The following is a 12,346-nucleotide window of genomic DNA, read 5'->3' as shown; positions in this document are numbered from 1 at the left end:
TCGTCATTTGCATATAAGTCAGGGGTTAGACCATTTTAACCTTTTTGGTTTTAACGTCTTTCCCACTCTTCTTCGACATTTTAGCGGCGTTAGATTGAAACATCTTTAGAAATCGGTTCAGTCCATCATTCTTTAGAATGTTTCAAGAGGAGATCATACGCAACTAATATTCTTCGAGATAATCGTCGTCAGTTCTGAGTTTGGTCTCTCGCACAGACATTTTGCCCTAAGCATTCTTGATGGATTTATTTGCTCGAATGTTATTTTGAGGTTCAGATTATACTTAATTTTTCAACCATCCACCATGAGGTTTAGTCTCACTTCTCGGATCTGGAAGTCAACATGTTTCGAACTGTAAGGCTTTTGGGCATTTCTCCTATAAGCGGGATATATTTGATAGAGTCGATACATTTGTGTTCTTATATTCGCACATTAGACAAGGATCTAAATGAACAACAAATAGTGATTTCAATATCTCAACATCGGTGAGTATTCTTATTTATTTATTGCCTCGTTTTTACGATCGAGATGTATTTGATAGACCTCAAAATACTTTGTTCTTGCTTTTTAGCAAATTGGACAAGTATCTAGATGAACACAACTGATGATTTTCGTATCTCAACCAACACAGCCTTAATTTAGATTTTTTTTCATTAGAGGCCTTAGGTTCTTGCACACGACCTCTGTCCAAGACGACACACTGCCTCCGTTGACAACATGGTTTCAGGTTTGGGCGTTCATCTTCCACTAGACTCGAGGGAAAGGTAAGTTATGAGATACGACAATCGAGTTCGAAAATTCTTTTATAAAAAAAATCATTTTTTGTGTTACATATTGTATTTAATAATGTTAATTTTATTTATAAATTTAAACCATTCAGTTATAATTATATACCTGATTAAATTATATTTGAAGATTAAAAGTTTTTTCTTTATTTGCACCATTCTATATACTTTTTTTAATAATTTCAAAACAACCAACATACTTCACTTTCTTCAAAATTACTCATTACAAACTCTATAAAATTTAATAAAAACACAATTTTGAATCTCTTATTACTTTTTTAAAATTTGGTAGTAACTACTCAAATAGACAACTTCTACATTTCTGTAAATTTTGTATCAACAAGATAGCATAATAACACTCTTCAAATTTATTTAATAAATTACACACAAAAAAGTTTTTAAAGAAAGACACAAAAGATTTAAACAAAAGTTAAATGAAACACTCAGATCGAATACTCGAGAAAAACAATCATTTCGTGAGGAGTATTTGACTATCTAGATTATTGATAGTGACTAGTTTATTGAGAAAATATAAAGATAAAAGAGTTAGACAATTTTTCATTATTGATTAATCTTTATTCTAGGTTTTTCTTCATTTCATTTGTAAACACCAAAAATAAATCAAGATTCAAATTTATGTAAAAAAACACAAATTTAAGTACAATGGTATGTTTATTTGAATGTAATTCAATTACTTACAAAAAAAAAATATATATTAATCATTTGGTTAAGAAGATCTCGACTTTACAAAAAAAAAAAAAGAGTTGTGAGGTTACTACTCTATTATAAGAGCACTAAGCAAGTGTATAAACTTTTGTAATTATTTAAATTTAAATAGAAGTAAGTCAAATAAATTGAACTAAAAAACTAGTTTTAACTAGTGACAAAAATGTTTATTAGATAATGTTGTAATTGAAGTTTGGACTTTAATTGATTCCTTCCTCTTTTCAATGGTCAATGATTCAAAAAAAGGAGAAAGGTTGGTAAAGGAGCTTATTAATATCTATTTGAAGGTCAGATTTAAGTAAGAAATATTGATAACTAAAATTCAGTAAAAATGTTTTAAAATATATATATTATATCAAAACCAATGACCTAACTAAAAATAGATCTCTAATAATATATTATACATAAAATTTGAATAATTTCTAAGTTCTTTTCTAATATTAGGCTGAAATTGTTTTAAATATTATTATAATTTAAATTTTAGACATAATAGTTATAATTATATTTAATACACTTGTAAATATTGTGATTTTTTTTTAACTTAGAAATTTAAAACAACCATTAAAAACTCACAACATTTATTATTTAATTAAATAAATAATAAAATTCAAGTATTTGTGTTACCAAACTGTTCGGAATTAAATAAAATACTAAATAATAAATACCAATCGAATTCAGTACCTAACTACCTAATAAGTAAGATAATCGGATACATCACCTAATTCAAAAACTTAACAAAAATGAATGGTGTTAGTTTTTTAAATTAATAATAATAAATTTATTAAAGAAAGTGTGAGTTGTACTATTAGGTCATATATCAGAATCTAAAAGAATAAATGGATATATTTTAAAATTGGGAAGTTTACTATTCTATTGAATTTTAATAATTGGGTCCTAATTATTCATTGATTGGATTGACTTTATGTTGTAAAACATAAATTTCTGTGTGACCTTAATTTATGTAAAAATATCAAAATTAGCCTTTAAAGTTATATATGAATATCAAATAAATCTCTATTTATTTATTCAATACGGTCAATAATGTATATTAAAAATGATATAAAAAAAAAAAATTAAACATGACAAATAATAAATTTTAAAAAAATAATAAAAATTTACAAACACATTACCAAAAAGACCAATTCCAATAAAATAAATCATAAGAAGAAGAATTAATTCTCGATCAATCTACCGACTTTTCATAACAAATCTCAAAAAATATCATAATAACACTTTTATAAATAATATACATAAGATAAATACGATCATTAAAAATTCAACGATTTATCTTCAACCAGATAGTCCAAAAAAAAAATTTTAATTTTGTCATTTTAACCACATAATTCAAACTTTTCAACAACATTCCAATCAAAACTTTACGTGACATCGATTTCATCTGAAAACGTTTTGAGTTTAAGCGGGTATCATGGTTGTGGGATATCATGTTAACTCTCCTTTATAATAAAAAAAAAAAAAAAAAAAAAAAAAAAAAAAAAAAAAAAGTTAACACCACATAGTTAATCATATTATTTGAAAAAAAAAGAATTCTATATCAAATAAACTACCCTTATAAAAGAAGAATTATTTAATTTGTATCTAAATGCAACATCATGAGGCCACCTACCACCACCACCACCCACGGCGGCGCCAACAACCCTCTCCTCCACCATCTCACCTAATTCCTCCATTATAAAACACCATTTCCCTTCTCCCTCTCTTCTTCAAGTACCATCTCTCTTCTTCTTCATCTGTTTTCATCAATGGCAGCCACTAGCACCAGCTCTCTCCTCTCTTCCAAATCCTCATCAATTCAATCCCATCAATTTCCATCATCTCCAAAAACCCGTCAATCTTCTTTAATAACCAGATCGTTTAAACCCATATCAGCCGTCCATTCACCAGACTCATCGAAGCCGTCGCCGTCCAAGGTCGCCACCTCAGCTGCCACATCATCCGTGGCTGTCCCTGCGCCGGCGAAAACTGATAAAAAGTGGGGTATAGAGAGCTGGAAGAGTAAGAAAGCTCTGCAGCAGCCGGAATACCCGAATCAGGAAGAACTTGAATCTGTTCTAAAGACAATCGATGCTTTTCCTCCGATTGTATTCGCCGGAGAAGCTAGAAGCTTGGAGGAACGATTGGCGGAGGCCGCGATGGGAAATGCTTTTCTTCTTCAAGGTGGAGATTGTGCTGAGAGTTTCAAAGAGTTTAATGCGAATAACATTCGTGATACTTTTAGGATTCTGTTGCAAATGGGTGCTGTTCTTATGTTTGGTGGTCAAATGCCGGTTATCAAGGTATGGTGATATCAATGGAATTGTTATTATTTTTCATTTCACTTTTAACATGAGAAGTTTTAAATAGAAATCAACACCTAACTAAAAATAATAATTATAATTTTCTCATAAATTTCTCACGATTTTTTCTGGTTGACCGGTAAAGATGGATTCAAGATGAAGTTGGGTTAATAAAACAGATAAATTAATGTAGGTTTTGGTCTACTTTTAAGAATTACCCATAAATATAACTTTAACTTTTGTCTAGATCTAAGTGTATTTGATCAGAATTGAAGGATTTAGTGCGATTTTTATTGTATTTGTTCTTGTAGTTATTTGGTATTTATGTCTTGATCTCATTCTCTCGAATTCTGTCTCAAATACTAATAAATACAATTATATATATAATTTTTAAGAATAAAGCAGGTAAATTAATGTAAGTTTCTTTTAAGAATTACCCATAAATATAACTTTAACTTTTGTCTAGATCTAAGTGTATTTGATCAGAATTGCACCATTTTAGTGCAATTTTTATTATATTTGTTTGGATAATTAATTGGTCGGAGATGGTATTTATGTCTCAATCTCAATTTCTCTCTGATTTCGTCTCAAATACTAATCAACTCAATTATATCATTATATTTATATATATAATTGCAATTTTTTTACATTTTATATAGTTTTACCAATAAAAAAAAATAATTTTCAAAGAATATGGTATAAATAGTTTCTCCCGAGATTTTTCAAAACTAAATAGGACAAAGATGGTAGTAAAAACTTCTCTCCAAAGTAGAGCGGGACGAGGATGGCAAACTCATTGCTCATCCCGACCCGCCTCATTGTCATCTTACTGATTTCTGAATAACAAATATGAAAGAAATTATTATATATATATATATATATATGTTACTTTTATTTTATAGGTAGGAATTGTTAACATCACTTAATATACATGATCTCATAAGAATCAAATTGATCTTTATTCTCTTAGGATCATATATGAATGGAATTACTGATTGAAGAGATGAAAATAATTGAATTCTTGATCTTTAGGTGGGAAGAATGGCGGGTCAGTTTGCGAAACCGAGATCGGATTCTTTTGAGGAGAAGAATGGAGTGAAATTGCCGAGTTACAGAGGAGATAACATAAACGGAGATGCGTTCAACGAAAAGTCGAGAGTTCCCGATCCTGATAGAATGATAAGAGCTTATTGTCAATCGGCGGCGACATTGAATCTATTGAGAGCTTTTGCAACTGGAGGATATGCGGCTATGCAAAGGGTTACTCAATGGAATTTGGATTTTACAGAGCATAATGAACAAGGAGACAGGTGAGATTATTTAGTTTAGGATTTGAATTTTAATCTGAATTATTTGAGTTTTAATAAGCCACTTTCTAAAATTAAATTGGCTAAATATTCAAACAAATTACCAAAAACACATTATTACATTTTTTAAATATATTTTGATAATTTAATCTAAATACTTAATGCAATTTATAAAAAAAAATATTAATCAATTGCCCTTAGTTTGAACAATACATTTAAATTTTATATCTATATGTAATAATATAAATATTTAAAAACAAAAATTTGATGAATTATAAGGATTTGTTTGTTTTTGGGTTATTTAGATAATTATATATTATTTTCAAAAAAATTTCATTTTAAATTATTAAAATTTGTGTTCTTTATTTTATGTACAAAAAGATTAATAATTATAAAGTTTTGGTTTATACAATGAATTAACGATAACTTTAGATTAAACCCAAATCAAACCAGACCTTTATTTTCAACTTTTATAGTATAAATGTTATTTGATTTTTTATTTTTTTTAAGATTATAATATATGTAGAGAAATGTAATTTTTTTTAAGAAGGAAATAAAGTGTATTTTAGTAGTTTTATTTGATATGATTTACAAGGAATATGTGAAAAATTGAATTAAATTTCTCATAAAAGAACTTGATGGGGACTTGATACTATACTCCTGCCCAATTAGAATCAATCCCTAATTAAGAAGAGGCGATTCATCCTTCTTATGTTCATTTTTGTTATTGTAAACATTATTTGATTTTCTGGGGGGGTCTAATTTGGCCAAATTTTGGTGGGTTAAAATAGGTATAAGGAATTAGGTCACCGAGTTGATGAGGCATTAGGGTTCATGGCTGCTGCTGGATTAACAATGGATCATCCAGTGATGAAAACAACCGAATTTTGGACATCTCATGAATGTTTACTTCTTCCTTATGAACAATCATTAACTAGGCTTGACTCAACTTCTGGTCTATTCTATGATTGTTCGGCTCACTTCCTTTGGGTTGGTGAAAGAACTCGTCAACTCGACGGTGCCCATGTCGAGTTCTTGAGAGGAGTTGCTAACCCTCTTGGAATTAAGGTATTATTTTGTTGGTTTGTCATTAGTTTCTCTAGAGTAGGATGTCACATATTTGTTGTTTATTGATTTTGTTGTGATTTTGATAGGTGAGTGACAAGATGAATCCGAATGATCTTGTTAAATTGATCGAGATATTGAATCCGGGAAACAAAGCTGGTAGGATAACGATCATTGCAAGAATGGGGGCAGAGAATATGAGGGTTAAACTTCCACATCTCATTAGAGCTGTGAAGAGGAGTGGTCAAATTGTAACATGGGTTAGTGATCCTATGCATGGTAACACAATTAAAGCACCTTGTGGTCTCAAAACTAGGCCATTTGATTCAATTATGGTAAGCCTTTCATTCCATTTGAATCATAAATATTTATTATTGGTATGATCAGCTTATTGGTCTTATTTGAAAATATTTATTGGATAAGATCAAACATAAATATTTTTTTAAAATTTATTTCTATGTAAGTTTAGGTTTTAGAAAGAAAAAAAGTTTTAAATTGGGGCAATAAGTTAGGAGGTTGATGGGGGTTGTTTAACTAAAGAGAATAAAGAAAGAAAATGGTGGCATTAGATTATTATAAAGGTATCATCAACAACTTTTCTTTCTTTCTTTTTTCTTTAAATTCCAACAACTTGTTTGTTGGTGGATTTGGTGGATTATTTCACTCAATTGTTATTGTTCTTGTTCAAATTTAGTTTAATTTATATTATTAAAAGTTGAGTTCTATATATATTTTAATAAAACAAATAGTGAAGCAATTATTGATGATGTTTTTTATAAAACATAGTGAATTATTGGACTACGAGTTTTATATGAGATTAAACTACAAAATTTAGTAAATAGCAAATACTACTAAACATTTTTTTATATGTTAATCATATTGTGTTTTCATCGTGTAGGCCGAAGTGAGAGCCTTCTTTGACGTGCATGAGCAAGAAGGGAGCCACCCGGGAGGAGTTCATCTTGAGATGACGGGTCAGAACGTGACTGAGTGCATCGGAGGGTCAGGGTCAAAAACCGTTACTTTCGATGATCTAGGTTCACGCTACCACACCCATTGTGACCCAAGGCTCAATGCCTCTCAATCGTTGGAGCTCGCGTTCAGCATAGCCGAGCGCCTTAGAAAGAGACGGCTCGTTTCCAAGATCCAACCGTCTTCCTAGGCTGCCATTGACACTTGACAGCCCTTTTCCCATTTTTCTATCTTATAATTTATTTGGGTCGGTTTGAAACTTGAGGAAAAGACTTTGCCATAAAAATGTACTATTTGTGTTACATATTGCAATGAAATTGATGCATTATTTTATACTCCACATCTTTTAAATCATTTATATCATGAATGGGACAAAAATATCTAGGATCATGCATGATTTTTTTGTCATTTACATCATGCATAGGTTATATACTAATCTTGTATGTATTAATATATTAAAAATTTTATAGTATTATAAGACATAAAAATGTGAAGAATAAATAAATATTTTAGAAATATTATATATTTATTAGAGTTTAAATCAGAGTTAAGGTGAGTGACACAAATTTGAACTGGTTAATTAACCGTTCAAATTGAAGAAAATTTGTTTTAAACAGTACAAGTCAGATAAAAAATTTCCAGACAAATTATAAATGTCATAGTACTGTCATTTATATTTATGTAGGGTATAATAAATAGTTGGTTCTGAAAATTGAAAATAAAAAAAAAAAAAAAAGCAATTATGTTGATGTGTTTGGTGGTCAATTATCAACTATATTCTTCAATGACCATGAAATTCAGACAAGCTAACTGCCTTTCAGATAAGAGGTCAATATCTTCATTTCTTTCTACCATCTGACTATCATCATTTAAGAAAACTTTCCATTTAAAACTACATATATCATATATCAGTATTAATTATACTCTAAAAGCAAAAATGAAAAAAAAAAATGATTTGAGTTGTGGTTGTATTTTTTTATTTCAACATATTGTTTATTCAAATTGAATTTTTCGTTCTAAATTTTTTTATTCGAATAATAATCTCATCTTTTGATGGTTATTAACTATTCATATTTCATACCCGCTAATTGTCTTGACGATTCTTTTTTGAGTTTGTGTACATCTCTTTCTTAGCAGCAAAAGAGATGAACTTACCATATTTAGAATTGTTTCTCTTTTGTTCAATAAAGAGTTATTAAAACGATCTTTGTAGGAGTTTCTCATTATTTTGATTTTATATATATATAGATGGTCAGTTGTTAACAACTTGACATAATTTTTTCAGCTTGCCACGAGTAAGATCAAATTTCATTGCCGTTCAGAATATTTGATAAAGATTCTTCTGACACCGCATGATTGATTTGTTTTGTTTGCTTTACTTTTTCTCTTATCGTTATGAAACTTAAACGAATTTATATTTGGAGTCAATCTCAAGAAATTTCAAAACTATTGGATCTTTTCCATTAATTTTTTTTAATTTATCATAATATTTAATATCAAAATTCTCATTTCCTTGATTTTGATAGATATTATTTTGTATATTTATAAATTAATATTCCATATATAACTCTTTATTTGAATTAATAAGAAATAACTCCTCCTAACAAAAAAAATCATTTATTTGTCAAATTTTACCTTCACAAATTAGTTCAAATTTCTCAAAGCTCCTCATTTATAAAAACAAACATTTACCAAGTTTATATGATTATCAAATATGAATGATTTTATTTAAAATTTTAAAAGCTCAACATTTTGTGTGGGCTTTTAATGGGCCTATTACAAGAAGTTTAAAGCCCAAATTTATGTCAAATGGAATCTGCAACGTGGCTAATAACCATTGGTTAATCCCAAATACTAATACAAGAAATTCACCCTCCTTCCACCGTCTGGCGCGTAACTCTACTCTCTCTCTCTCTCTAACCTAGCCCCTCGCAGCTGAGCTTTTCCTCTTTTCTCCTTCTTTGTCAATGGCGGAAGTCGAAGCCGCCAAAGGTTCAGGCCTATCCCAGGTATAAAGACTAGATCTTTCGATTTCTGTATCAGATTATCTTACTTATGCGTTGAATCTTACTATCATTTCGGATTTCTCCTTATCTCATCTTGATGTTGTTCAATGTTACTTCATTTATCATTATTAACTGTTAATTCTTGATTCTTATCGTTTTATTCGACTTTAATCAGTTTTGACTTTCATGACTTGTTGCTGGAATTGTTGAAATTTTCACTGAATTGATTAATTGATCTGATTATATCTCTTATGTACTCAATCTTTGTATGAATCGTGTACGATTACAATCGATTTAGCATCGTGAAGAGATCTAGAGTAACATATATGTATGAATCAGCTTAGAGATTTAGAAATATAATCTTGACAAAACCCTAGTATGTCCTGCATAATAGTAGTAGGGAAGTGCATTATGATCCATTGTTTGTGGTTCTTAATATTGATATTTAAGAGGGTTTTCTTTCAAAACTGAGAATTAAGAGATTTCCATGTATAAATGTGAGAAATTTCCATGAACATTAATTGTACATGTAGGACTATCTGTTGAAGGACAAGGAAGAGAATGTGGTGGAAATAGTCACTAAACCTGTTGAAGATGAGGCGGAAAAACCTTTAGAAACTCCTTCTGAGGAAGCTCCTATCTCTCAGAAACCCGAGGAAACTCAACCTGCTAGTGAAAATGAGCCTACTGTGGAAGCCCCTCCTTCTCCTGCTATAGAAAATGATGATAAAGTAGCTGATGCTGGTGAAAATACTGAAAGTTCTAATGAAAGCGTCGGTGAAGCCACTGATGAAGCTGCTGCTGCTGCCACTGAAAGTGATGAAAATCAAGTCACTGAAGAGGAGGAAAAACCTGAGATACAGGTGTGTGACTCAAAGCTCTAATTTTTAATCCTCTATTATTATTTTTTATATTATCATTGCATGGTGATTTATATATGCTGAATGATATGTAGCTTGAGACAGCACCAGCAGATTTCCGCTTTCCAACTACTAATCAAACAAGGCATTGTTTCACCCGGTATATTGAGTATCATCGGTAAGTAGCAATGTTGTTGTCTTTAATGTGTTTGGTTTGAGGTGAATTGACATTAGGGATTAGGGATTAGAGTAGGAAGTTCCAATTATGTATCATCGGTAAGTAGCAATGTTGTTGTCTTTAATGTGTTTGGTTTGAGGTGAATTGACATTATGGATTAGAGTGGGAAATTCCAATTATGTATCATCGGTAAGTAGCAATGTTGTTGTCTTTAATGTGTTTGGTTTGAGGTGAATTGACATTGGCATTAGGGATTAGGGAGGGCAATTCCAATTATGTGTTAGTTTTTGTAAGTACTTCAAATAAGGAATTGGACATAGAATTTGAATTACTATGGAATTAAAAATCATAACCAATTACAACCCACTAGTTAGTTTAAGTGACAAAAGTCTGTGCTTAAGAGATCTTTCGATTCTCACTCAGAACGCCTTAAGTTGAAGTATGGGTGATGAACTATGAGGGGTGAGGCTAGCTTTCTAAATAAAATAAATAAAAAAACATTACCAATTACGCCATAACCAAACAAATCTTTAAGAATCACAATTCTATGATTCTTTGAGCTCCCCTAATACAATTCTATGATTTATTTTTCAAACATATATGAATTGAAACACAATACCAAATAATAGCTTTTCGAAACACAACCTAAGAGAAACTAGTATCATGCTGTATTATTATTTATTAATGTGTGTGTTTTTTAACAACTATTTCAGTTGCGTAGCTGCTAAGGGTGATGATGCTCCGGAGTGTGATAAATTTGCCAAGTATTATCGTTCCCTTTGCCCGGGAGAATGGGTATTTTACTATTTTTTCCTCTTTTACTTATTTTTTCGATGCACACTATAGTAAAATCACTTACGAATTCAATATTGTTGCAATAAAAATGCAGGTTGATAGATGGAACGAACAAAGAGAAAATGGAACATTTGCGGGTCCACTGTAAAATGGGAGAAGCCTGTCTTGTTGAAGGGGTTGTAACCATGTTGTTTTCTGAGACTGAGAAAATAAAAGCTCCAGGAAAGAGGAGATTGAAAAAGGCAAAGATACAGTAAATTTTAATCTTCTTTTTCAAAAAATCTATTTAGCACTCTTATTATCCATCTTTTTTGAGTACTAACAATAATCAAAACTCTTTTTTTTTTTTTCGGGTTGAATTCTTGAAATGTAGTCGGCTTTGTATTGAGGTTGAATGTAACGTTTCCAAATTTCGTAAGTAACAAACATAGGAAATTGTGTTAAAAGAACCTCCAAGAACAGGTTAGTGCCCTTTGTTAAGGGGTATTAAGTTAATGGGTTAAATTTAATGTTGAAGAGTCACAAGGGAAATAGAGGTAACATAAGGACTAAATGTAAGTGATTTTGTTTGGTTGGTTTGGAATTTTATCATGGTTGAGCGGTTCCAGGGCGACCAACCCGATTTCATCTTCTAGCAAAAGGGAGACTGCAAGACCCACCCGTTGAGTGGGACGAAAGTTGGGACCAGACCGATTTCACCTTCTTGCAAAAGCAGAAGTGAGACTGCAAGACCCACCCGTCGTTGAGAAGTTGATTTCGGTTTTAACATTTAATAATTTCATATATAAAAGGGGAAATAGACACAAGATCCACACATTACCGGAGACAAATCTCACTTTTGCAAATTGACAATAATAACATAGTATGAGTCAGTGTTCTAAACGGCGGTCGCCTAGGCGGTCCAATACCGCTCCGCCTATACATGAGATCGGATTATTTATTATTTTTAATTAATTAATTACTAATATTAATATATATATATATATATTCAATAAATAAAACTCTTTATCACCCACTATTTATTTAAATTTTGAAATGACTCTTTATGTTCTAATTCATTTATCTCATTCACCTCACCTCCATCATCTAGATCTTCTTCGATCATCTAATCATCTATCTCTTCTTCAGCTCGTCTACTTCTTTTTGTTAAATATTACTATGTTAGAGAATATTAATTTGACTTTTTAGTAAAATAATAATTATACAACATCTTTATTATATTTATATTGAACCGCTTATGCACCGTTTAGGCACCGCCTAGGCAGTAGGCAGTCACTTACCGCTCCGCCACCGCCTACCGCCGTTTAGAACACTGGTATGAGTGAACACAAATCATTCTAAAGCACTATCTTTTAAGT

The 12,346-nt window shown here is 30.6% G+C and overlaps 2 protein-coding genes across 2 annotated transcripts; both read left to right on the top strand.

Moving 5' to 3' along the window:
• Positions 1-3,202: 3,202 nt before the first annotated feature.
• LOC124923753 (phospho-2-dehydro-3-deoxyheptonate aldolase 1, chloroplastic-like) lies at positions 3,203-7,484 on the top strand. The gene is made up of 5 exons (XM_047463721.1): positions 3,203-3,805; positions 4,838-5,115; positions 5,904-6,180; positions 6,267-6,512; positions 7,076-7,484. The coding sequence occupies exons 1-5, from the start codon at positions 3,272-3,274 to the stop codon at positions 7,337-7,339; spliced, it is 1,599 nt and encodes a 532-aa protein (XP_047319677.1). The 5' UTR covers positions 3,203-3,271; the 3' UTR covers positions 7,340-7,484.
• Positions 7,485-9,020: 1,536 nt separating this feature from the next.
• Positions 9,021-11,383, top strand: LOC124925819 (cytochrome c oxidase subunit 6b-1-like). The gene is made up of 5 exons (XM_047465930.1): positions 9,021-9,158; positions 9,689-10,018; positions 10,111-10,193; positions 10,907-10,988; positions 11,083-11,383. The coding sequence occupies exons 1-5, from the start codon at positions 9,117-9,119 to the stop codon at positions 11,134-11,136; spliced, it is 591 nt and encodes a 196-aa protein (XP_047321886.1). The 5' UTR covers positions 9,021-9,116; the 3' UTR covers positions 11,137-11,383.
• Positions 11,384-12,346: the final 963 nt, after the last annotated feature.

This window comes from Impatiens glandulifera, chromosome 2 (genome assembly GCF_907164915.1).
Source record: "Impatiens glandulifera chromosome 2, dImpGla2.1, whole genome shotgun sequence".
NCBI classification, from domain to species: Eukaryota; Viridiplantae; Streptophyta; class Magnoliopsida; order Ericales; family Balsaminaceae; genus Impatiens; species Impatiens glandulifera.
Note: the sequence above shows the minus strand (reverse complement) of the source record. Positions and strands in the feature narration are given on the sequence as shown.

Coding starts and splice junctions, on each gene's coding strand:
- LOC124923753 (XM_047463721.1), top strand. CDS start 3,272: ATGGCAGCCACTAGCACCAGCTCTCTCCTCTCTTCCAAATCCTCATCA. Junction 3,806..4,837: donor GTCAAATGCCGGTTATCAAG/GTATGGTGATAT, acceptor CTTGATCTTTAG/GTGGGAAGAATGGCGGGTCA. Junction 6,513..7,075: donor GGCCATTTGATTCAATTATG/GTAAGCCTTTCA, acceptor TTCATCGTGTAG/GCCGAAGTGAGAGCCTTCTT.
- LOC124925819 (XM_047465930.1), top strand. CDS start 9,117: ATGGCGGAAGTCGAAGCCGCCAAAGGTTCAGGCCTATCCCAG. Junction 10,019..10,110: donor AGGAAAAACCTGAGATACAG/GTGTGTGACTCA, acceptor AATGATATGTAG/CTTGAGACAGCACCAGCAGA. Junction 10,989..11,082: donor CCCTTTGCCCGGGAGAATGG/GTATTTTACTAT, acceptor ATAAAAATGCAG/GTTGATAGATGGAACGAACA.